The sequence below is a fragment of the Lissotriton helveticus genome, chromosome 3_1, assembly GCF_964261635.1.
Source record: "Lissotriton helveticus chromosome 3_1, aLisHel1.1, whole genome shotgun sequence".
NCBI lineage: Eukaryota > Metazoa > Chordata > Amphibia > Caudata > Salamandridae > Lissotriton > Lissotriton helveticus.
Window position 1 is genome coordinate 1,090,762,842 of NC_136061.1, and position 26,364 is coordinate 1,090,789,205.

At 43.9% G+C, this 26,364-nt stretch overlaps 1 protein-coding gene across 4 annotated transcripts in view; it reads left to right on the forward strand.

Annotated features, from left to right (window-relative positions):
• Positions 1 to 26,364, forward strand: part of SLC4A10 (solute carrier family 4 member 10) — a 1,019,075-nt gene that overhangs the window by 229,935 nt on the left and 762,776 nt on the right. Inside the window, exon 1 of one of the 4 annotated variants that reach the window (XM_078683852.1) lies at positions 5,455 to 5,574. The exons of the other annotated variants lie outside the window; for them this stretch is intronic. Coding sequence (XP_078539978.1) covers positions 5,530 to 5,574 — 45 coding nt within the window. The 5' untranslated portion in view covers positions 5,455 to 5,529. Of the gene's footprint in view, positions 1 to 5,454; positions 5,575 to 26,364 lie in introns of those variants that run through there. 4 annotated transcript variants of the gene reach the window in all.

The following is a 26,364-nucleotide window of genomic DNA, read 5'->3' on the forward strand; positions in this document are numbered from 1 at the left end:
TACAGATCTGCAAGTAGGATGCAACTAACTCAGTTTGGTCCTATTCTTATACCTTCCAATGAGAGCATGCAGTCCGAACGGAATGCATGTTCTCATTGAAAGAGCAGGGGTGCTGTCATCCCTGCACCCTGTAGCAGGCACCTCAAGGTGCCTGCCATGGGGTGCAGGGATCAACAGGGGGGCCCATAGGGGCCCCTTAGGCTGCCATTCGGCGGCCTCGCACCCATGGGGGCCCTGCTGCCTTTCTGTGTTGGAAAGACAGGCACAAAAAGGCAGTGGGAAACTGTCATCGTACTCCCTTGCCGGCCAGGGGAGTACTGAAGGGTTTCCGGATGGCGTACGGGCTCTCCGTCAGAATGGCTTGGTTAGAAATGAATCCGAACAGCATATTCCGATGCAGGGAGGAGGGCTCCGGCCGACAGTCAGAGCCCTTCCTGCCCCCATCGAATTGGCCCCTAAAATGTATATTTACATGTGTGGAGACCCTACCTTGGAGGTGGAGATATCCACTCAGAAAAAGATAGGAGGAACAGAAATGTAGGTTTGTGAATATCATTTTATAGTGCGTTAGTAGTGCTATTGTACTACTACTAATTGTACTACAAAATGTTGTTTGTGAATAGGCCCCAAAGCTCTAGTAAGGCTTAGTGATGCTGTGCCTTCAAATATAAAATGAAAAGCAATGGTGTGATGTAACTTATAAACCACAGAACACATTGATAGAACTTTAAAAACAGGAACATTTATACATTTATATATTGTCATTTTTACGTGTTTATACTTTGGAATGTGGACCAACTGACTGCTTCAGGAGATCTGAAGACCATTCACTGACAAAGGAAATGAGGAAAGAGAAAGTGAAGTAGTACTGTAGCACACCTGAAAACTAGATTATGGTGGGAAGTTGTAACTGTTTTCCAACATTTAAGTATATTTTGTTCATGACAAACTTCAAGGGCAACATAGTATCATAAGGACCTGCTTTTCACGGATTTACTGAAACTAGAAAAGGAGTTTGTTTGTATGCTTACAAATGTCTCAGCCTCTGCCAAGTGACTGGGATACACTCCAGTATCGATCCGTTTCCAGTTCTGTTTGCTCGCTGTATCACTCAAGACTCGGACCAACCACATGCAAATCAGTGTTGGTCTTCGTCTAATAGGAACACTGTAAACTGAACTGCCAGGTCACCGTACCCTCTGAACGGGAACATAAGCAACCCTAGACTGGTGGGCAAAAAAGATAGAATGGAATGTGACCTTGAAAATTTACCAGTGGCTGAGTTTAACCCAAGCATTCCACCTATGTATTTGATTTTTTCAGTTTTATATATTATACTTTTACCGAGATATGATGTGATTTTAAATCTTCTTCGTGGCAAAGGAGGTCTGTTGAGATCTGAGTGTTGGTTTGGATCCTATCTAGTTGATCAGGTGCATTGTTCCAGACTGCTATGTACATATAGCATACGGACTAGATGTTACTTCTTGTTCAGCTGCAAACAGGTGCAATGAATTCCACATTTTTGGCATGTCCAACATAGGTCTGAAAGGGTCAGGTGCATGCTAGAATTTTGGATATCACCATACAATATATTTGTATTCAATAAATGTAAATGGAACTGCATTTCCTCAGTTGTTGGTCATTCTGAAAATTCGGGAATGGGTGTTATATATAATGTGTATTTGTATAACCAATCAGGGAAGTGAAAGCGCGCTACTCACCCTGAGGGTCTCAAGGCGCTGGGGGGAGGGTCTGCAGCTTGGTTCAGTCGAAGAGCCAGGTCTTGAGGGCCTTCCTGAAGGCGTTCAGGGAGGCGGCACGTCTGATGTGAATCAGGAGCTCATTCCAGGTCTTGGCTGTGATATGGGAGAAGGCTCTTCCCCCTGTTCTGGTTTAACTTATGCGTGGGGTTTTGGTGAGGACATGGTTGGAGGATCGGAGGTTTTTCTTGGGTGCGCTGGAGGTGAATCTCCAATTGAGGTATTGGGGTCCGGTGATATGGAGGGATTTGTAGACGTGTGTGAGTAATTGAAAGGGGATTCTCTTCTTGATGGGGAGCCAGTGGAGGTTCCGTAGGTGTTGGCTGATGTGTTTGTGTCTCGGGAGGCCGAGGATGAGACTGGGGGTGGTGTTCTGTATTGTTTGTAGCTTGGGGAGTAGAGACTTGTTGGTGCCGGCGTAGAGAGCATTCCCGTAGTCAAGCCTGCTGGTTATGAGGGCGTGGTGACTATTTTCCTAGTCTCGGGGGGGGGATCCATTTGAAAATCTTGCCGAGGATGCGGATGGTGTTGAAATGGCTGGAGGTGACGGCATTGACCTGACGGTTCATGGAGATGGAGGAGTCAATTACGATGCCGAGGTTTCTGGCCTGGATCAATGGGAGTGGGAGGGGTGCTGAGGGCGGTGGGCCACCAGCTGTAGTTCCATGCTGCTGGTTCTGAGGACGAGGACTTCTGTCTTCTCCGAGTTGAGCTGCAGGCAGCTGTTTCTCATCCAGGAGGCGACGTCTTGCATTCCTTCCTGGAATCTGAATCTGGTAGTGGTGGGGTCCATGGTGAGGGAAAGGATGAGTTGGGTGTCATCGGCGTAGGATACTATGTTGAGGGCGTGTTGTCTGAAGATGGCGGCGAGGGGGCCATGTAGATGTTGAAGAGAGTAGGACTAAGCGATAATCCCTGGGGTACTACGCAGTTGGTTTCTGTGGGTTTGGAGCGGAAGGGTGGCAGTCTGATCCTCTGGCACCTGCCAGTGAGGAACGAGCGGATCCAGTTGGGTTCCTTGTATGCCGGCGGCGTGGAGGCTGGCAGCAAGAGTGCAGTGGGAGACGGTGTTGAAAGCTGCTGATAGGTCGAGTAGGATGAGGGCTGCGGTGTGGCATCAGTCAAGTAGGGTGCAGCTGTTATCCATTGGGGCGAGTAGGGCTTTTTCTGTGCTGTGTTTTCTGCGGAATCCAGATTGAGAGAGAGGGGTCGAGGATGGCGTTGTCTTCAAGGAACTTGGTTAGCTGTGCGTTGACTGTTTTTTCAGCGACTTTTGCCATGAAGGGGAGTAGGGAGATGGGCCAGTAATTATTGAGGTCTGTGGGATCAGCTGGTGGTTTCTTGAGCAGAGGTCTGACTTCTGCCTGCTTCCAGTCATCGGGGAAGGTGCCGGTCTTGAAGGTGGTGTTGATGGTGTGACCTAATTCTGCCTTGAGATAGATGTGAGGTGGTCAGGGGTCGGTTGGAGCCCCTGAGTGGATGCCCTTTATGGTCGAGGTGGTCTCTGCGGTTGTGACCTGGGTCCTGGAAGAGATGGTGTGCTGTCTGGTGCTGTCGGCGGCGCGGTGGTTGCTGGGTCAGAAGTCTGGTCGTTGAAGTTGTCGAAGAGGTTCATGATCTTCAGGTGGAAGTAGGATCCAAGCTTCTCAGCAGAAGTCCTGGGAAGGGGTGATGTCCGTGGCTTTGCTGGGGGGCTTGGTGAATTGAATTCCTGTATGACGTTGAAGAGTTCTTTGGAGTTGCTGGCGAGGATTTTGTCGTGGATGAAGGATCTTTTGGTGGCTCTGATGTGTTGGTGGTACTCCTTCATGGTGTTTTTGTAGGTGGAGTGGTTTTCGGGTGTCTTGTTATTTCTCCAGTTCTTCCCGAGGCATCTGCAGGTGTGTCTGGCTTCTTGGAGGTCGGTGGTGAACCAGGTTGTTTTGCTGTGGCTGTATCTGGTAGCGATGCGTAGTGGGGCAAGTTTGTTTGGTCGGTTGGAGATCCATGTGTGAAATTCATTGGCCGCGAGGGTGGCGTCGGTTGTGGCCGTGGGGATGTTGCCGTTGAGGAAGGAGTTGAGCTGTTCCTCGGTGGCTCTGCTCCAGCATGGAGCGGGTCTGGGCAATTTGGGTTTGTCGACGTGGAAGTGACCGTAGTGGTCGTCAGTCCCGGGGGGTTGCGTGGTGTGACTTGGGTTGTTTCCTCCTGCGAAGATGGGGTCGAGGGTGAGTCCTGCCTTGTGGGTCGGTGAGGTGACTAGCTGCTTTAGTCCGATGTTGGCAAGGTTGTACAGGAGGGTGGTGGTGTTGGGGTAGCTGAAGCTGTCTAGGTGGAAGTTGAGGTCTCCGATAAGAGTGTAATCTGTGGAGGCAATGGTGTGGGGGGCGATGAAGTCAGTGATGGTGTCGGCGATGGTGTCGGCAAAGAGGGCTCGGGGGCCGGGGGTCTGTAGGCGATGGTGCCCCGGAGTGTGGAGTTGGGGCTAGTCCGGACTTGGAAGTGCAGGGGTTCGGCTATGGGGAAGGAGTTGCTTGAGGTGGAGAGGTGGAGGTTATTTTTTGTGTGAGATGGCGAGTCCTCCTCCTGGGTGGTTGGGGCGGTCCTTTCCCTGGATCTTGTATCCTTCTGGGATGGCAATGACCATGTCCATGGTGGAGGAGGCGTTGTACCATGTTTCTGTGAAAAAGACGATATCTGGTGAAAGGGTGTCCTGGAGGTTCCAGGTCTCTACGGCGTGCTAGTGCATGGAGCGGACGTTGAGGTGGATGCACTTTAGGACATTGCTGGTGTTGGAGAGGCAGTGAGGAGCGCAAGAGGAGAGAAGGCACAAAAAGAGAAATTAGGCAAATAAGAAGAAAAGAGGGTAAAGAGAGTGAAAATGAGGGCAAAAAATGAAAAGAAAGGCAATAGATTCAGAACAGAAAAAGAAACCAAACACCAAGGCAAGGAACCGGGGCAGACACAGAGAGCGGGTCGAGAGCGGTCTCGAACCCTGCTCACCTCAGTCAGCGGCGAAGACGGCCAGGCGGAGCTGCTGGGAGAGAGAGCGGGTCCCAGGCCAAGGAGGTCTGGGCGCAACTCACCTGGGAGGGTATCCTATCACTGAATCAGGGGCTGTGTGGGCTGATCCAGGGTCAGGCTAGGTGAAGAACCAGGTCTGGACGCGGCCCGTCAAGACCTAAATTCCCGCCGCCGCTCTGCAGCAACTGCGTTCAAGTAGATTTTTTTTGATCGGCCATATCAGATGCTCTTTGATATAAAATCCTTATCTCGTCACATCTGATCATTTTTGATGTGTGAATATGCTAATGTGCTTCAGTTTATTTGCAATTCATTTATTTTGTTGTTTGGAGGCTGTTGTCACGTGACTGATCCTGTATCCGATCCACCCCTCCCCCCTTTGCTGGCCAGAGATTAAAGAAAAATCCATAGAGGCAGCGATAGATTTTGCTGTGCCAGAAGCAGAGGGCTGGAGGATTCAGCTGCTTTGTGCACGGATGAGGCAGAGCCACTTTAAGCAGTGAGCTTAGCATCTCCCAGCAGCATTAGTGCTGCTCCAGCATGGAAGCTGTGCCAGCATGTGGATTTTGTACCACTGCAAAGAGCTTACGTTTATTTTACTAACATTAAAACATTTTGACGTCGATTTCAAAAGCCCCTGATGGACAGGCCTGGACTGATGTGTTTAACAGACCGGAAGATGCGGAGAGATACGTGCCTTTAAGGTGTATTTATTTTCGCACAAAAAATCCAACCCTGTGTGGTTTGTGGGACGAGAAGGGTCATGCCCATTGAAACCAGCGAGCTATTCCATCACTTCGTCAACCAGGTAAACGTGCGGGGCATTGTACTGTATCTAACTCTGGCTTTGTTTATTAATCTGCCTGTCCGTATGTGCATGTCTTTAAGCTTTTAAGTATAATCTGAGCCAGTGACAACAATCCTAGTGACACCACAGGCGTTGCCGTTTCTGATATCTTTATTTATGGGGTGTTTTGTGTTTTTTTTTTGGCAAAAGTGAACAGATCATTTATTGTGAGAGACGTCTACGTTTTGTCAAGATGCCTAGCTGTGATAGAAAATATGGAGTTCTACATATAGAATAGTGAAAAGTACGCTGAAGATTGCATATTTATTGTTTTTGTTTTTTAAAGAAGCACATCTTCTTATTAAACATGTCTAGAAGTGCTCTAAGTGGACCTTTTTTCAAATGTTACATTTTCTCTTTTAGTTCCTATCGGCATTTGTTACTATCTTATTTGAACAATGGCAAATGAATTGTTTATTATTAAAAGAATCCGGTACTTCTATATAGGAACAACCTAGCCAGGTTTAATGTCCATAGTGCTAGGTTAGCTCTTGCGTTAAATATTTGTTTATAGGTAGAAAAATGAACGCTGCTGAGCCCTTTTGCTGGGAAAAGGTTACTACACAGATTATGCCAACATTGCCAACACCGTGGAAAGTGTAAAAAAAGGCAACTAAACGTCCAGTGTAATAAAATATTCTCTATACATGAAAAGCAATAACATTGCAATGAATGTTGTACATGAATGAGGGTGAAATTAGGATTTTCACGCCATTCTAGCTTAAGTATGTATCTTTTTTTAAATGTAAGACCGATTTAGAATTTACCCGATGGATAGTCAGCCAGAAACGTATACCGTCCAACGTGTTAACAGTGCATTATATCCAGGGCCTCTGAAATTATGAGGCAGGGTGGGGCCATATTATGCATCAAGTATGAGTAAATTATACGGCAAGAAATAGCAAATTATGTGGCGTAATGCATTACATTTTGCAATAGTATTACCTCATTATTTTGACATTTTAACACTTGTTAACACTGTCTGGCCATTGGTTGCACCTCATTAAATATACAACTTCAGCAATAAGAAACATAAAGGAGACTCATTAACTTTTGCAAAAGGCCTTTCACTTCATGGCAACATGTGCCGCTGCGTTTTAGTAACTTCTGAACTATTTGAGCTATAAACACTTTTTTTGTTAAATCTGCAGATTATGCAGCAGATGATGGATTATGTGGAAAATGTGGCAAATCCATAGTTAAGCGATGAACACCGTAGCTGCTCAAACACATAATTCCAGAAGCCCTGATTATATCCTAATGCATTCGTAATAAAGTGGCTGTATATCTGACTTGTTTGCAACAATGTACTCATCAGACAAGTATTCTAAATCAGGCCCTCAGACGTTTAACAATGGATACACTTGATGAAATGAGTAGCACTCACAAAATGACAAACAGTCCATAACTAGATTGCATACTATGGCAATTAGCCTTATGGCATTGAAACTATTGGTTCCCGGCAATGTCAACACAACTATCATCACCCAATCTGGAGTTATAGCATTGCCATAAGGCATTCAGTAACTCAGGGGCATATCATCAAGGCCATGCAATAATTATCGCTCAGCGCTCTTAGCGAGAGGATAATTATCGCCGGCCAGCTCTGAATTTTATCGTGGAGATAGCGTGCTATCAGCAACGCTTATCTCCAAAGCGATAAAATTCAGAGTGCAAGCTGCCAATTGTGCGATTATTGCTGGAAATACATCGATAATCGCACAAGGTTTGGTGAAAGCTTGCTGATAGGGCAAGGCATACTTAGCCATGATATCCACCTTACATAGGATATCATGGCTAAGTCTGTTTTGAAGCAGGGATAAGGAAAGTAGCGATAACAGAGGTTATCGCTACTTTGCTTGTCGCTCTGCTGGTTAGCGTGCCCATTGATAATTGGAGAAATTAGCGACATTTCTCCAGTTATGTCGGGGCAGAAACGCCCACTTTGCATCTCATTAGAGATGCAAAGATGGGCGTTTGGGGAAAGGGCGATAATACACGGATTCACGCAATAGCGTGACCTTGCTGATTAGGCGATAAAATGATCGCCGCTTTGCATCTGAAAACGGACGCTAAATCGGCAATAATTTCCTGTCTGGGGCTTGATGATATGCCCCTCAGTGTTTACTGGGCTTGCATAGGAGCACATGCTAAACTGGAACTTTAAGACTCAACTTTAAGACTCAAATTGTGTAAATGAAGTCAGAGAAGTGACTCGCCACACATATATCAGTCACTTTAGTAATTCAGAACTTCTCAGTATGACTTCAAAGTCCTCAATATCCCAGAAGGTGTTGTTTTCTGCTGTTATTTAGCACTCAATTAAAGCGCAATTGGCCATTGACCTGACATTGGCATTCGGCTGGTGTGATTTGCTTTTACCACAAAATATATTCAATACATTATCTTAAGAAGTTCTTAAAACATTCATTATTTTTACAATCCACTGCCTTTGAAAATACTATTTGGATAAATGAAGGCCTCGCTAAATTTTTAATAATTTATTTTAATTTGGCAAACAGTGACACATCGTGAATTAGCTATATCGGTTTTGGCTTGATGCGAGTATCTGAAAAATGGGTTTCCTAGCGCCTGTGGCCAGAAAAAAAGCATTGCACTTTATTCACTAAGAAACACGTAAATATCAATAGAAAAATAATCAATGGTCCCATGTATGCCAAGGTCAGTCTTGGCTCTTACAGCTAGAGCACGGTTTCACTAGCATTTTCACAGGGGCACAAAGTATGGTCTGCAATGCGCTCAAGGGCCGCATTGATGCCAGCAGGGTTGGAGTGGGGTTTTGCGGGAGGAAGGTTTAGGTGGTCGTAATGGAAGCAAATCATGTTGTGGTCAGTGAATCATTGAGTGTTGTATTACATACTGTCCTCTGACTGAAGTTCCTAGTCTCTAGTAAGTCGTAGATTTGACAATACTCTATTATGTTGCAGCCGCGGCCCGTGGAGGGAGTTCCGTGTGGTGAAAAGGCAGGGCGGGGAAGGGGCAGGGTGGGGGGTACTAAACACCGGAATATGGATAATTGGGGGTAAGTAAACAATTTAATAAGTAAAACGAATTTCGTAGCGCCGGCTGCATTGCATTTTGAAATGCAGGGCGCACAACAAATTTCGTTTTACCTATTTAACCCCTTCGATGCTCATGATGGAACGGTTCCGTCATGAGCATCGGTTGGCCTGTGCTCATGACGGAACCGTTCCGCCATGAGCCCGTTGGCTTATTAGAACCTTCAGCAACGCGCGAGAATTCGCGCCGCGCTGAAGGTGGTAATTGTTTACTTACCTCCAATTAAGAGGTGTGGCGCCGCGGCCAGGGCGACTGACTCTGGAAGCTGGGGATCACGGTTGGATCCCTGGCACCGGTGGCAGGTTAGCCCAGCACCATGTGCCTCTGGGCAATAGCTTGCTTAATCTTCCCGACGGCCCCCAGCGCCTAGAGACCCTAACGGGTGATTGTGCGCTTTACAAATGTGGATTATTATTATTATTATTATATTCCGATATTTAGTGCTTATTTGCTTCTTCTCTTTTACTTCGGTTAACGTGTAAATAAAAGCTTACCCATTTATTTAATATCTCTCTGAATGTTAGTGCTGTCTCAAGTAAACAGCAGTTCAGTGCAGTCCTTCAGATGAGGACTGCATGCGAAGGTCCGGAGGGCGGCATGTGAAGGTCAGGAGGAGAGCCGCATGTGCCCCCCCCCCCAGCCTTAGTTTGAGTATCACTGAATATGCAGCTCTAATTATGTTACTTCCACTCCAGTGCATTAGAGTGGAACTAACACCGACCAATGGGTAATATTAATACACCAGTGCCAACGAAAATAACAATCTATATAATATTTAAAAAAATGCTGTGCGATGTGTTAGTGCTCAAAAGGGTGCCACCCCTAAAGTAGTTTGCTGTCCTGGCTAATATCTTCAGGTTAAAACAGGTACAAATAACAGGATCTTTTTTTTAATCCGGTATATTTTCCCCTTTGAAATGTAAAACTGAAAGCAAAAAAATACAAGGTGAAAAAACTTGCAAAGAATATTAATGCTGTCTATGGAATTCCTAAACACTTTAAAGCAAACAGATGTAGAATTGCCCTGTTACAAAGAAATACAGAATATTTTAGACAAACTTTCATTGTAGCACAATTTCCTGGTCCTTCCAGACCCCCAAAACATGCTCAATTGACCAGCATCTTTCTCAGCGAATGGTGGCAATCCTAGGGCTGAATTAGTATCCATCAGTAAAAGCAGCATTGGACGCTTCACTAACAGCAAGAGAAGACAGCACATATTTCGCCGAATGTAGGTCAGTGCAGTGGCCCCGGCTTTGGTTTCACTTTAATTGACCCGGAGCTGTCCAGCGTATTCTGCATACTGAAACCCACTGTAATTTCAATGTTTCCCTCATCTGCTTATCCAGCTTACATGCTTCATAATAGGAAAGGCTGGCATATTCCTAAGCTTGATTGGTTTTAAAACAGTCTCAATATACCTTTCATTGGCCTCAAAACCTGCCTAATCTGTTGGTATTTGCTTCCCGCATGTTGCTGTATTAGTCCCTGGGAGTACATTATGTTTCCTGGCATTTATCAGACATTCCTGCATGTGATGGATTGCATGTTGCTGGATTCTGACACTGCACCCAATATGCATCGAAGAAGCAGTGTGTGGAGCACTTATTAATGCACCAGCACAGAATATCGAACACTAAATACAAAACTGTAATACTAATTTGTAATGTTTGTATATTTATGGTATGGCTGTGGAGAAAGAAAGGAAAATGACCTATACAATCTGAGTTGATGGGGCTGTACACAAATATTAAGTACATTTTCTGCTGTGCATTTTCTTGATTTTGTCCTCATCTGGGCTCAGTTTTTTGTCCATTGACTCCATCATTTGCTAAGCACTTGGATCCCGCCCTTCAATCCCTCAAAATCTAGTAAAGTACAGTTTAACTGATAATCACTCCTTTGAGAAGGGGTAAATCACAAACGATTGTTTCCTCGTTTAAGAAGGTTTTGAAGAGTTTTCTTCGTACATGGGCACATGTTCGTATGTGACATTACATGATATGAACTTTTTGGTGCACTACTAACTGGAGTGCGTATTAAACTGCTCCCTCAGTTTTGTTCATAGGGTTGGGATACCTCTCAGACATATCACCCAGTTATAAAGTTTAAAGTTCGATAGATTTGCTCTACTTTTCCTGAAAGAAGGACAGTGTTTGCTTCAGCTCATCCTTGCAATTTTATCAATGCTTATAAGATAAATACCTTCTGCTTGCATAAAATTGGGATTTACACACTTTCCTTGTTTTTTTATCTAGAGATATGTTTAATCTCATATTTTATTGTACCTTAATCTCACACAAGAGACAAATTCCAAGTTTGATGTTAGCACTGCCAAATTGATTGCAAAAATATAAAACTGTTTAACTCTGCAGCACGCATAAAAAGAGGAAAAAAATGCCTCTCAGGATTCTTTTTGTGCAGGAAGTTATGCCTTCCTGCATAAAATGAATCCTGCCTACAATGCAGGCACCTTTGCACCATAACGGAACGCACCTGCATTGGTGCTAGACAGCAAAAAAGTGCACCAGCTATAGTATAGAAAAGGCATGCACCATATAGTGTTAAATACAGCGCATTACGGTGCTTTCACATAGCTTAGAGCAGCAAGCTAGCTTGCTGGGCTGCATGAAAGATTGATAAATCTAGGAAACGCCAGCCCTGCTCTTACTTCACACAAGCTCCACGCTTGACAGAGATCCAGTGTCTCCACACTGATCACTGCCGGATCGAGTCCAAGGATTTTGTACTTCTGGGCCCCCTCGTGATGCGCGTTTGATCCGCAGCCCTGGATGACCTTCTTCCACCCGTCTCGGACTCCGTTCCCCCACATCAGCAGATTGCTCGCTGATACCGATCCTAATTGGCCCCTTGATTCTAATTTACCTCCCATGATGTTCCGGACCACGGCGACTAACACCCGTTTCCTCCCATCCAGCACTGCCTTCGACCCAACCCAGTCCTGATGATGATCCCGATTAATGTGGATCGAAACGCCGTCGACCTTCGAGCGCGATCATAGGCACGTTACACAAAGTGGTTCACGAACAGTACATTGAACCGAAATAGAAACAAACTCCTGAAGTTACCTGGAACCACATTGTGCCAATTACTCACTGTATATTCATGCACCAGTCACTTTGCGCCGCCCATGCTGATCACATTGCCACCTGCGTCGTTACCTTAGTTTTCACTCACACACCTCGAACACCACGTGCAATTTGGGTTGTTTTCAATTGTATTATTTGTGTTATGCAGTGCTGTTACAACTGCCAATTGCATTTCTTTTCCCTTTCTTTCCCAAATGTTTATATAAATGATGCCATGAGCACATGCTACAATCATATAGAGTCTCCTTGCTTCATTGTGGATAATGTTGTATTCACATCCTTACTAACTGCCTTTGAATAATACCAGTTGGGATACCATATGTTCTGATCATTTTATGCCCCAATCTAAACACGGTTGATGGGTTTTGCTCCTGTTGTTGATACAAAATAGTATAGAAAAGGCATGCGCCATATAGTGTTAAATACAGCGCATTACGGTGCTTTCACATAGCTTAGAGCAGCAAGCTAGCTTGCTGGGCTGCATGAAAGATTGATAAATCTGACACTTAGTCTTTTTTTTTTTTTTTTATTCCTATTACTAACCAATAAAAAACAAATGCTTCAGTTTGAAACAGAATGAGTATGCATGTCAGGTGGTTTAGCTTAGGCATATACACAGCTACATACATGTTGCGCAATCCCGCTGGCCCAGCATTCCCTCTCGGGATGTCAGGGATATCACTGATCCCATGAACCCCTGATCAGGGTGCCTCCCCACTTTATTAGCCTAGGTCCCTATAAGTTGTCCTTGCCCCCCATATCTTTTCCCATTTGCCTGGGCACCCTCTACTCTAGTAAATAGTCCTTTCGGCCCATTGACACTAGTCCAAGTCCCTTTCCCTGGACGCTACCCTTGGTACCTCCCCAGGCCCCTATCACTGGGCTATATTCGTTTTTACAACCACTCCCGCCAGTGCAAGCCATGTTTTTGCCCATTTGGGCCAGATTGTCTCACCCGTCACCCTGAGATTGTGCCTTCTAACATCTGCCGGGACCGGGGACCCAACCACCGTGGACATCACTTCTGCCAGTCCACCCCAGTACCTATGAATCCCTGGGCAGGCCCATCATATGTGAAAGAATAATCCGGTCTGCCCACAGATCCTGGCACACTCATCAGACACTCATCTTCCAATATGATACTGCACTGTCCTGGGGGCATATGACCTATGGAGGATTCTGAGTTGAATTAAGCAGAATCGCGCTCTCACAGCAATTTCTCTAGGAGACTGCAGGTGCTCTGTCCAGTCGTCTTCTTCGTAAAGACCCACATCCGATTCTCAAACCTCCCTCAATGGTCCCATGGGGTCTGGTGAGTTGTTAACCAGCTTGTTGTATGTGAGGGATATCTCCCTATCTATCATTGGGACAAGTAGGAGTCTATCATCCAGCAGTGTGTACTCTGGCAGCGGTTCACCCTCCTTCAAATGACAGTAGAGAGCATGGCGCAGTTGTAGATACCTAAAATACTCGCCCTTTCCCATCTGATACTGTGTTTGAAGAGTGCCAAATTCAATAATTTTCCCTTTTTTCCAGAAGTTGGCCAGGAGGTCTACACCCATATTGCTCCAGCTAGAGAAGCCCCGAAGGTGCGCTGAATCTCCCAAAAGGTCTCCCTCCCACAGTGGGGTTTGTTTGGTGAATTTAGTCTCCCTCCCGGTCATTTTGGTTGCCTTCCACCATGCTGCGACCACTGTCTGAGTGTGAATTGGGAGGGTCTTAGTACACTTCCTTTTCGACTAGCGCACAGAGAGATAACCACCCTTGCCCAAAGCCATTCGGTCAACCCGATAAGCTGGCTCCTCGGTCATAGAGAATACCCACCCATTAACATTAATAAGTTGAGTTTCCTAGTAGTATTTTCTGATAACCGGCACAGCCAGACCTACCTCATATATCCCCTGATTTAGTATTCGGAGGGCAATTCTGGGCCTCTTCTCCCCCCATAACAATGTGCGTGGCTCTGACTCAATCGCACAAAACAATGTCTCCGGGATCAGATAAGGGGTGTTCCGTAATGCATATAGCAGGCGCTGGAATGCCATCATCTTAAACAGAACTGCTCTCCCTATAAGGGGATAACGGCAGGCGTCGCCAGTGGGCACGTCACCCTTCAGTCTATCCAGTTGTACATTTACATTTAACTGTAAACATTCCTCCTCCAATTTGGTGATCCAAATGCCCAGGTATTTGACAGTTTCCTTGTGCACCAACTCCCTGCATGAGGACGTCAAAATGGGTGGCTCGCCCGCCAGGGAAATCACCAGGACTTGTCCCAGGTTATGCGAAACTCAGAGTACACCCCAAAAGATTGTATAATGTGAATGAGTCTATGGTATGTCTGTCGGGGTCTGTGGGCATAGAGCACCCCCCCCATGTTGATTCCCCTAACCACTGGATCCCCTCGCACCCACGAGGCCAGCGGTTTGAGTACAAGCGCGAAAAGTATTGATGAGAGCAAGCAGGCCTGCTGAGTGCCCCTATGTGGTTTGAAGACCCTAGACATTGTGCCGTTAACCCTGACTCGTGCCATCGGCACTGAATAGAGAAGCCTAATCCATGCCCAAAAATTTGGACCAAAGCCCAGTTTAGCCAGGACTGAGAAGAGGTACGGCCATTCGATACTATCGAACGCCATATGGGCGTCGAGTGATAGGAGTGCTGCCGGCACCTCCGGTTGTTCTGAAACCATGTCAGAGATTCAACCTGGTGCTTCTGTGGAGCATAAAGCTGGACAGGTCAGGATGTGTCAGGGATTGTATTACCAGACATAGTCTGTTGGCTAACACCTTTACCAGCACCTTAGTTTCATGGCTGAGTACCGAGATAGGCCTGTAAGAGCTACAAAGATTCTGGGGCTTGCCCATTTTTAGGGATAACCACTATGGTGGCTGTTCTCAGGTCTATCAGCGCCTCATGAAACATATTGAGCATGTATGGTGCAATAGTCCCCGCGACACACTTAAACGATTCCGCAGAAAAGCCGTTTGGGCTCACCGCCTTCCCCGAATGCAGGTCACCCATGGCCTCTTCGATTTCCTCAATTGTCAGGTCCTTCTCAGTCATGTCCCGTTCCTCTACACTCAGAACCTGGGAGCTTTATGTCTTTCAGCAGCTCATTGCAATCCAGTTCCCCTCTCTCAGTTCATGAATGATAAAGCTCCTCATAGTACTGAGCAAACGCATCTGCTATTTCTGCACCCGCTACCTGCTGTATACTCTCAGGGGCTCGGATTTCCAAAACCCAATTACGGCTTCTGTCTCTCCTCTCAAGTCATGAAATAAGCATATTGGCTTTGTCACCAAGGTCGTTGTGTAGCTATCGCATGCGCAGCGGGCTGTATTTTCTCTTAGATCTCTACGCTCACTCTGTTTAAGCCGAAGCTCGTGCATACAGTCAGCCTCATTCCCCCGATTTAAACCATTGTCGACTCCAGTGACAAAATCTCTTGTTCAAGGCTATCGCACTGCGCACGTTTCTCCTTACCATGAACCCCTGCTGTCGCCTGCACAAAGTCACTAGCAACAGTCTTGTACGCCTGTCATTGCACACAGTGGGATTGTACAGTCCCCGAGTTTTCTGCAAAATATTATTCTACACGTTACCTGTATTAGTCCTGGAAGTCATGATGGCCCATAGTCTTTTAGCGAAAAATCTTTACACCCGAATTTAATAAAGATACCTGCCTTTGTGATGTACATTTTATTTCTAATATTGTCCACCCAAGAGGGGATCACTGACAGAATATAGAATGCCAAAATATCGACCTACCAAAATATAGTGGTCAAAATATAGAATGCAAAAATATCGAATTCCTATCTGCAAACAGGTAAGTTCAAAGATATCGAATAAAAAATATAGTTGTAAAAAATATAGTTAGTCAAAATATCGAATTTTATTAAATGTCTTAAAGGTAATTTTAAAGTAATGATATTAACAAATGTAATTAACTAAAACATACTTAAAAAAACTTAAATAACCTTAAAATTAATAAATAATTAATTTAAGTTAAAAAAATAAACATACAATTTTATTTTGTAATATATATATATATATATATATATATATATATATTAACGTAATATTAATAAAAATATAAAAATATACAATATTTTTACCGTAGAATAGCGGGAGGGTAAGATTTACTATTACCACTCCAGTGAGTACAACAGTAGGAAAAGCGTTGGATAGTGTAGGGGTAAAAATTACTATTCCCACTCCAGTGAGTGCAACAGTAGGGAAAGCGTTGGGTAGCGGGAGGGTAAAAATTACTATACCCACTCCAGAGAGTGCAAGAGTAGGGAAAGCTTTGGATAGAGTAGGGGTCAAAAGTTTCTATTCCCACTCCAGTGAGTGCAACAGTAGGGAAAACGTTGGATAGCGTAGGGGTAAAAATCAGGCACGGCCCGTGCCGGGCGTTATACTGGTGCGGTGACATCAGGCAGGGGAGGGTCAGGGTGGGGGGTTGTAAAATGCGGGATATGGACCATTAGAGGTAAGTACCGATAAAAATAAATAAAACAAATTTCGTTGTCCACGCTGCCTCGCCAAATGTGATGCAGCGTGGGCAACGAAATTCGTTTTATTTATTTTTATCGATACTTAACTCTAATGGTCCATATCCTGCATTTTAGAACCCCCCACCCTGACCCTCCCCTGCCTGACGTCACCGCCCCAGTATAACGCCCGGCATGGGCCGTACCTGGTAAAAAATTGACTTTTCTAAACACCATATACTGTGAATGTATACCTTATGTGATATGCTCGTAAAGGACTTTTCTAAACACCATATACTGTGAATGTATACCTTATGTGATATGCTCGTAATGACTTTTCTAAACACCATATACTGTGAATGTATACCTTATGTGATATGCTCGTAATGGACTTTTCTAAACACCATATACTGTGAATGTATACCTTATGTGATATGCTCGTAATGGTGTGAATTGAATTTCTGTTACTGTTTTACTCACAGAAATCTGTAGCTTTTGCCTAAAAACCTTGTTCTGTCTGTTTGCTAATTCTTCACCATGCCAATTTGTATGCATTAGGGTACAGGCTTGTGCCCTACTTCGAAGAATTGTTGAAGGTATTTTGTGTGATTCCTTTTAAAGTAAAAGACTGGGACCTCTGTCCGGCTGGACAAGTCATAACTAAATATAGTTTCCATTGTGTCTATATTCATTGTTGTCCGTATATTACCTATGCATGGGACCACTGTTGTGTTAGAATTTTTTTTTTTTGAAAAAGGTAAAAATTACTATTCCCACTCCAATGAGTGCAACAGTAGAAAAAGCGTTGGATAGCGGGAGGGTAAAAATTACTATTCCCACTCCAGAGAGTGCAACAGTAGGGAAAGTAATGATTTAATATGTTAATAAAAATAAATTAAATATCAATACCAATAAAAAATGAACTAAAATTAATTACCAATTTAATATTATGTAATAATTAATCAATTTGAAATACAATTAAATATTAGTTATTAAACATTTATTACCTATTCATAATTAATTAACAACTAATTCAATTTCAATAACAAAATATATTTAATAACAAAAATTGATCCCAATTAATAATTACTTAACAGTAAAGTAATTATCAATACACAAAAAGTATTTTTAATATGTAATTAATTACAATTAAATTACTTCCCACCCGATTCCCCTATAAACCCACCATCCACTAGGGAAAATACATTAATAAAATTATTATAATTATCAATTAATCAATTAATACAAAATAATTACCAATTAATAAAAATTAATTACCAATTAAAAATTAATTAACAAAAAAATCAAAATGAATACCAATAAATAAATAATAATATGTAATTAATTACAATTAAATTACTTCCCAACCTATTCCCCTATAAACTCACAACCCGCTACAGAATTCAATTACGCAAAAATTAAATAACATAAAATTCATTACTTAAAATAAATTAAACATACATTACAAAAGAATATACACTTTTCACACATATACTAACATACAAAACACTTTAAAAAATGCGATATTATTAAAAATTCGATATATTTTAATGCCTATATTATATACTTCGATATTTTGACTTCTATATTTTGACAATTGATATTACTTACCTTCAATTCGATATTTTTAACTACTATATTGTGAACATTCGATATTTTGTCCATTCTATATTTTTACTTCGATATTATGTCCATTCTTTTTTTTTTTCTCGATATTATGGCTAGTTACCCATTGGGATAAATGTATAAGGCAGGAGATAATGTTTGAGGCCTTTCTGTATCTCAACTTGATTTTCCATAGTATATGTTGCTACCTTGTTTTTTTAAAAATATTTCTGTGATTGGTGAGAGCATGAAAAACATGAGTGCTGGGTCATAATGGAGGACAGTAAAGGAAAGAAAGAAGACTGAACAGTAAGCCAACACTATTATAGAAAGACTGGCAATAGCATATCATTTTTAAATGGCAACATACATAATGGGGGTTGTGAGATACATGTCAATTCTGACAAACATGCCAACTGAATTAATCATGATATCTATAACATGTCTTAAATAATGTGCCATACATTAGACGCTCCTGCTGAAGCTCTACCAAAATAGAAAAACCAATGAAGTTGCTCCAGCCTTTGGCTAACAATGTAGCGTCACTGCCATTAAATTAACTACTCTGGTGGAGGTTGTAACAACATAGTGACAGTAGTGCATTCACTATTTGCAAATGAGTAATTGCACTCAATTTGTGGATAAACTAGCTACTCTCAAAGACGTCCTTAAAATTTGCTGGATGAATAGAAAGCAACATCAAGTCAAGGTCACACCTGGGAAGTTGATTAAGGAGTTCCCATCCTGGTGGCAAATGCTGGACAATTTAGTAATGAAGAGATAAACTAAGAGGTAAATTGATGTGGGGGAGAAACCTTCTATAAAACCCATCTAATTGCCCCCGTTAGTGAAAATCTATGAAGTGCTTTCATTTACATTTTGCTTGCTTCTACCCAAAATATAAACCATGTCCAATCTATTAATCTTCAGAAATTTAAATGTCGAGAGACATTCAAAATAATTTGAAATAGTTAAATGAATGTTGGGTTACTGATGGACTTGGCCCTCTCTGTCGGGTCACCCCAAATGCTTTGCCTTCACTCCTCTTCCGCTGAATTTGTTTTTGTTGGCTTTAGGACTCTGCACCTTACCACTGTTAACCAGTGATAAAGTGTTTGTGCTTTCTTCATTAAACATTGTAGAATGGGCCTACACCCAATCGGGCCTACAGAACTTATTGTGACACCCACTTCAGTAGCCTTGTAAAACATGTCTTAGGTCTACCAATGAAGCCTGTAGATCAATTTTAAACTGCCATTTTGACCTGACAAAATAAACCTTTTGCCAGGCCTAAACCTTGCTAAGACACCCCTTGGGTAGGCCCCACATAGCCCACAGGCCAGGCCAGGGTTAAGTGTATTGAAAAAGTTGAAAATGTACTTTTAAGTTTTACATATCCTTGTAGTGAAAAATCCCTAAGTATGGTTTTTACTGCAGTGAGGCCCTCCTCTTTTATGGGGTAACATTAGGTTATCAGAAACTTAAGGTTAGTAAGTGATAATGTTTGTTTGGGAGCAGTAAGAAATATCATGTTTAGTGCCTAAGGAATTGCAACTTAAAACTATCTGCCATGGCAAATTAGAATTTTAAGTCACAACTCTGAAATTGCCACTTTTAGAACGTTGCAACTTTCTTGTCCTAACCTTTTATTGCATTTAGCATGTTTCTTGGGTCACATAACTAGGTGTAGTTGGCAGTTAGCCTTTGTGCTTTGGTCCGAGACAGCCACATATTAGGGAGGATGGGTGCTGTCAGGATTGTGTATTCTGGCTTAATGGGAGGTGTGGGGCTGTCACCTACCACATGTACACTTAATGGAAACTGCCTCCTTTGAACCTCACACTTGACATTTGTGACTCCAGACCCAATGGTGCCAGGGCAGGGAGGCAGGAAGTTCCAGGCTACTCTGTGGGGGGGAAACTCCAGATGTTTCTTCCACTTCAAAGCGGGCACCAGGTAAAAAGCTAGGACTCTCACATTCAACTCTTCAGCACACTTCTGGGCCTGTGGACACTACACAATAAGTACTGCCCTGGAGGCAGAAGACTGTCCTGCTGCCAGGCATGCCCTGATCTCTGAGAAATTAGGGGCTTTCTTTATAGTTTGAGGAACAGTGTAAAATGGGACAGGGTACACTGCCTGCCAAACCCTCGGTCTGCCCACTTTTCCCAAGTATTTTGTCAACACAGCCCTATTGGCTCAATTGTTGGAATACTTCATCAGTGGAGTGGGGGATGTAGAAGTAAGGGCATTACACCACCCTCCCTATTTATGGTGGACGGTGTAATGATGTTTTTCCTGTCTATCTCTGCCAGGTAAAACCTGGTGGTGAGGGAAAGGAAATACAAAATAATGATGCCCATACCCTATGAGATTACTGTGAGGGTTTGGGATCATTAGTTAGTTCCTGAAAAACAAAACAATTGAACACATTTGCTTTAAGGCCACCACAAACCGATAGCTGCCATTCAACTAACATTTTGTACAGTTAAAGGAAATGCTGTGACAACAGTGCCTTTCAATATAAAGGGATGACCCCAATGCCGGTGATAATCTCTTAGTTTGGCAGAGGACGTCCGTCAGGGTGGCAGGGATTATGTCCTCCTCCACCCTGAAAGACTGTACTCTGTCTGCCAAACCTTAAATCAGGCCCAACATGATTATAAAGCACGCTGACACTGCTGCAAAGCATCTCCTAAGATTTTGCATCCATTACTCATATTTTAGATCTCTCTTAAATTATTAACTTTCTAATTTGTTTAATTTATGATTTATACAGAAACTCTTGAACTTGGACAGTATCAATGACAACACTTATTTTTTTTAATTAAATCTGAAATACTAGGTAGGAATTGCTTGTCACATTGGCTATTCTCTGTCAATTTGTGTGTGCGGCTCAGAAGCTAAATTTATAATTTGAAAATGTCCAAGTTATTATGAAAAGGAATTTATTTCATAGTTATAAAGTAATATGTGCTACTGCAGGATAAAGAGAATTTCAACATTCTGATTTCTTTAAATAAGGAAAATGGCTTGGGAGTATGGGAGATAATACTTGGGGCCTTATTACGATGTCGGGCGGAAACCATCATAGATACAGGTCCAACCGACCTCTAGTCGGTGGACCCGACCACTGAATTATGACGCGATCACACATGGTGCAGTCACAAGCTCCCTTTTTTCTGTACGGGAGCTTGTGCTGCGGTCAGAAATCAGCCGTAGCACAAGCTCCCATTCAGAAAAGGGTGTGTGTGTTTATCCCTGCACCATGTGGCAGGCACCTCAAGGTGCCAGCCACACAGTGCAGGGGCCAACAGGGGGAGCCCATAGGTGCTCCCTCAGCCTGAACTGGAGGCCTTAGGAAGAAGGGAGCCCGGCTAGAGGCCTCCAAACTTGCTTTCTGACAGGCTTTCCATGTCAGAAAGCCCAGCATGGAAAGCCTGTCAGAAACCGAGAATTGTAATCAGTATGGCGTGAAACTCTGTCCATAGGGATAAAGTGCCAGTTCTGACTGGCAGACAGCCTCCATTGTAATGAGGCAGTCGGTTTGTAAACTGCAATGAGGCTCACAAAGCCTCCGAACTCCTTTCAGAGTCTTTTCCCGAGCCTCCTTGTAATCAGCCCCTTGGTGGTAATGGGGGACTTTACACCTGACTAATATGGAAAATAGTGTCAGAGAAAAAGGCTGATTGGGTAATATCTGGTCAATTTCTTTCCAAAGTATTCTACTTCATTGTAGTGAATCATTGAGTAACAATTTCCCAACTTTCTATAAGCTGAAGAGTTGAGAGCCTGTAGTGACTGTTTTAATCCAAACAATCCAATGACCTACTAACATAAATCTGTGGGACTCTCGAATACCTTCAACTACATATATTGTAGTCACTCCTGAACTTTTCAAAACATTTGAAGTCACACCTTGGTTAGGGAGTTAGAATGTATTTTCTCTTGGGATATTTGCCGTAGTGACAGTGGAACTTATAGTAATACAGTTTTCAGATAAGCACTGGTATGTCAATGTTGACCTGGGCTTCAGGTAGCTGTGGATATTTCATGAACAAAACATTATCTTAGCCTTAATGCTGTCCCCTAAAGTAGTCCACTATAGAATTCCTCATCTTTATGGCTGTTTTATTGGTGACAAGTTAGTCTTTGATTTTGTGGAAAAAGTTGAAGCAAAGAGAATGTGCGCCTTGTAGCTAGTTGACAGTAATGCGTTGGTAAAGGTGGTGTCCGAACCCCTTTCAGAGGGCACACAGGGGCTCCCAGGCCCAACCATGGTGGTTAAGGTATTTTACAACTGGTGTCCCAGAGCCTGACCTACTATGGATCTTGAGCAACTGGGCCAGGTACCCCTTCTGACTCTCAGTGGTAATTGTGGACCAGCAGTTAAAGGCTCCCTGAGGGGATTGAGGAGAGTGTAGGATCAGGTAAGTGAACATGACTTGTAACTCCAAGTGCACACAGTACAAACAATGGGCCTGAGGCACAAAGAGCCTTCACCGTCATGTTGGAGGCACTTCACTTGTGGTGGAATCTCTGCAATTCAGTTCTCATTGTGGAGATTCCACCACAATTGTGGAGCTTCTGCCATGACGGCAGAGGCTCTTTGTAAATCAGGCCCAATAAATTAAAGTGCAGTGAAATATATGCTTTTAAATGATATAGAAGAATATTATTTCTAACCCTACATATGCAAAGGAATAACAATACTAATATGCAATAACACATTCCCCTTGAGGTCGAAGCTTTAATAGTTGTCAGGTAAATACCTGCCCCACCCTCTATCTTGTAACATGTTTGGGGTATCACGCTCCTGGTCCAAACAAGTGCACTGGTTGGCCACTCTGGCCTATGGAGCCACTGTGGTAAAGTGGTGCTGACCTGGCACTTACTGCACAGCACTCTTCAAATGGTTGAGATCACTGCAGCCCTCTCCTGGCATAGGGACTTACCATTCAGTTCCTGCACATGGGCAATGATCTGATTGGTGTGCAGCCGCTCTCCTCACAGCTCGCCCAGGGAGTCCTCCCCGTAGGGCTCTCCACTGGACCTCTCTTCTTCCAAATCTCTTCTCTCTCTCACAGGGTACACTAGTCTTGGCAAGCAGGTAGGCACTGTTAGTCCAAGCTCCAAGGCAGGTGATCTTGGTTTTCCCTGGGTGATGTCCCCTTACCCAGCATGGAGAATAGCAGGCCTTGAACCCCAGTCCTGGTCACACTCAGAAGTCTTGCAGGGCTTCCCCTTTTCATGCAGCCCATCTGGATGCTTTGGAAGATGACCCCATTTGGGGTCTCAACCTACCTTTCGTATAGTTCATTTCCAGACACCGAAATGTACCTTAGAGTCTGAGTCTTCGAAGTTTTATGTAGGGGTGCTGCTTCTTTTGAAGTGGACCCTTCTCCTTTTCTTCTTCCCTCATTGAAAGGCTGTCTGTCACAGAAGGCATGACTCCAAAACTGATTATCCCGCAACACAGTTCACTCATAAAGGTCTATCACTTTGATATGTGCATCAAAATGGTAATCACAGACTCCTAGTCCTACGTAGTATTATTCCCTTATCAACACCATCTCCTTTCCTAAAGGAGTTCTTCCTCCTTTCCTCTAGTGTGTGTCCCATCCATCTCACAGGAATGTACAAATCTGTCTGGGTGGATTCCTCTCCTCCACATGTGTCTTCGCCAGCTAGGACTGGGCTTCCCAAATTGAAACCAGGGTCCTCCATGTATTGCACCATTGCAGGCACACTTACTGTCCAGCTCTGCTACCTCCATGAACGGAACCATTACAATTACACATGTATTCAGCACACATTCGGTCTGCATCCACTGCTCAGCACTGAAGCTTTTCTATACTGTGCCAGGGTGTATTATTCCCAGCCACACATTCTGCCAGCACACACACTCACCATATGCATGCTGCACAACACTTCATGTATTGAATTTCATGTAAGCACTTGTGCACCCAGCATATGCTTTCATAGGGCATGCACTGCACAGCACTACATCTTTCGTGCCATGCGTTCCTAGCAGGCATACATACATTCAGCACATGTACTAATCCCACATGTACTACGCCGAATTGCTCTATCTCTGTACTGTACCCTTCCCAAGCACACATACATCTATCTGATGTAGGCCACGGGTGAGTTAAGCACACAGCAGTGGAACTTTTAAAAGGTAAGTGAGCCTGTAGGCCTCACTCCAGTGACACAAGCTAAAAAGGGCCTAGTCATCACTACACGGAATGCTGCCACCACTGTGCTTGTGCTAAACTTCTGGTGAAGGTGGTAGCCTACTACTGCAATGAAGGTACGCTTTGGGCACCCCTGACGGTCCAACAAGACCGCAATCCATGAGACAGGGCTGTGTTGTAGAGCACAAGCATGATCCATGTTCACCTCTGAGAACAAATCAGCAGTAAGGAGCCAGACATCAGTGCAGTGGGCACTCTGACCAGGGGGACAAATCTTTAACCATGCAAATTACTTTCCCATGCCAACACGTGGTGTGGCATAGAACATATTCACACTGACAGAAGCCTGGAAGAGGTGCGTGTAATTGTAATTGTTATTGTAATGGGACTACTAAAGCGCATGGCTGCCCGTGAGCGTCCCAGCGTGTCCTCATGCTCCTACTTTTTAGCCTATATATCTCTGACTTACAGGGCCAAATATCACCCCACCTGTACGGGGATGCTGGGCAATCAAGATTAGAACAAATATTGACATTATATTATTTTGCCCACATGTTCTACATTAGTGGCACTCATCAATGTATAATGTGTGGGGTTCCAGTGCAGCCCATCCATTCCAGGATTTTGTTTGCATTATGGTACGTTTAGTGTTTCTCCTGCTAACCAGTGTTAATGTGCTGGTGGTCTTTCCTTCAAACATGGTAAAATGAGCATCTACCTGACTGGAAGTCCCTAGTAAATGATTCTACATGTACCTAGGGCCTGTAAATTAAATACTACGAGTTGCCATAAAGCACTTCTTGTGCCAGCCACTAAAGTAGCCTTTTATAACATGTCTCAAGCCTGAAACTGCAGCTTGTAATGCAGTTTTAAACTGCCATTTTGACCTGGCAAATAAACCCTTTACCAGGCTAAACCTTCCTTCTTAAAACATATGTTACCTCTAGGATAGGCCCTAAAGGCTCATCGGGCAGGTTGCATTGTATTTAAAAAGCAGGACTTGTGGGTTTAAGTTTTACATGTCCTAGCAGTGAAACATCTTAATGTCATTATTCACTGGTGTAAGGCCTAACTCACCCATTGACTTATACTGGGTTACCTTATTACTTTTAATAAACGGTTACTTTAGATTGTGAGCAGATGGAAATATGGTGTTTACACTCAAAATAATTTGAATTTAAAGTACTCTTTACAGGTAAAGTCAGATTTAAGTCACAATTCTGAACGTGCCACTTTTAGAAAACTGTTTTTTTCTTGTCTCAACCATTTGTGACTTGTGCCATTTTCCGAGGTTACATGACTGTGAATAGCTCTGCTGTTGGGGTTTGTGTATTCCTTTCAGACAGTAACACAAATTGTGCTTAGATGGGGACAGGATGGGCCTGCACCCAGCCTCACTTGCACTTCAAAAGACACTTCCTTCACACATTCACACAGAGGAATCGGACACTAGGTCTGCCCTTTCATTTGTCACCTCAGACTTCTAGGAGCCTTGACAAGGGAAGTGAAAAACATTCCCAGAAACAGATGTGGGGGTAGGACGGGGTGTCCCCCACACACAAAGGCTGGCACTAGGTATACATATTGGACATCCAGAGCCACTCATGGATAGACACCTGGACCTGTGGTTGGTACAGAAGAAGGACTACCTTGTTCCCCAGAAGACTGCCCTGCTGCTTGAAGCCTTCCTTCTCCAAGGAAGACTATCTTGCTACTTGAGGACTGTCTTGGACTGTCTTTACCACAGAGGGCTGTCCTGCTGTTTTAGGACTGTCCTACCCTCTAGGAAGGATGACTAGACCTGCTGACTTCATCCCAGGCTACCAGAGTGACTTCATGGCAGCTACAGGGACACAATAAGTTCCAGAGGTCTGCCTGCAACTTTCCAGCTCACCTGCTACACTTGACATGCCTGGAGCTGCAAATGGGCTCACCTGAGCCCTGCTGGTGCTATGAAGAGTCATCGACCTTTGGCTGGCATCAGATGAGCTCCTCCTGGGAAGAAAGCTGAAATTCTGGTGCTTTTTAGGCTCTTCGCAACCACAAATGAGCCTGTTTGCACTGAGACTCATGACGACCGTCAACATGAAGCTAAGGTAAACCCGACACGTCACTCTACAGTGACTACCAGTGACAACCAGTAATGCAAGATCTGTGTTTCATGCTACAACAATGATAGCCCACGGTGACAGCAACTACTGTCCTCAGTGCCAGACAAGCTCATTGTGCTATAGCAAAGACAACCCGAGCCACCTGGCCTC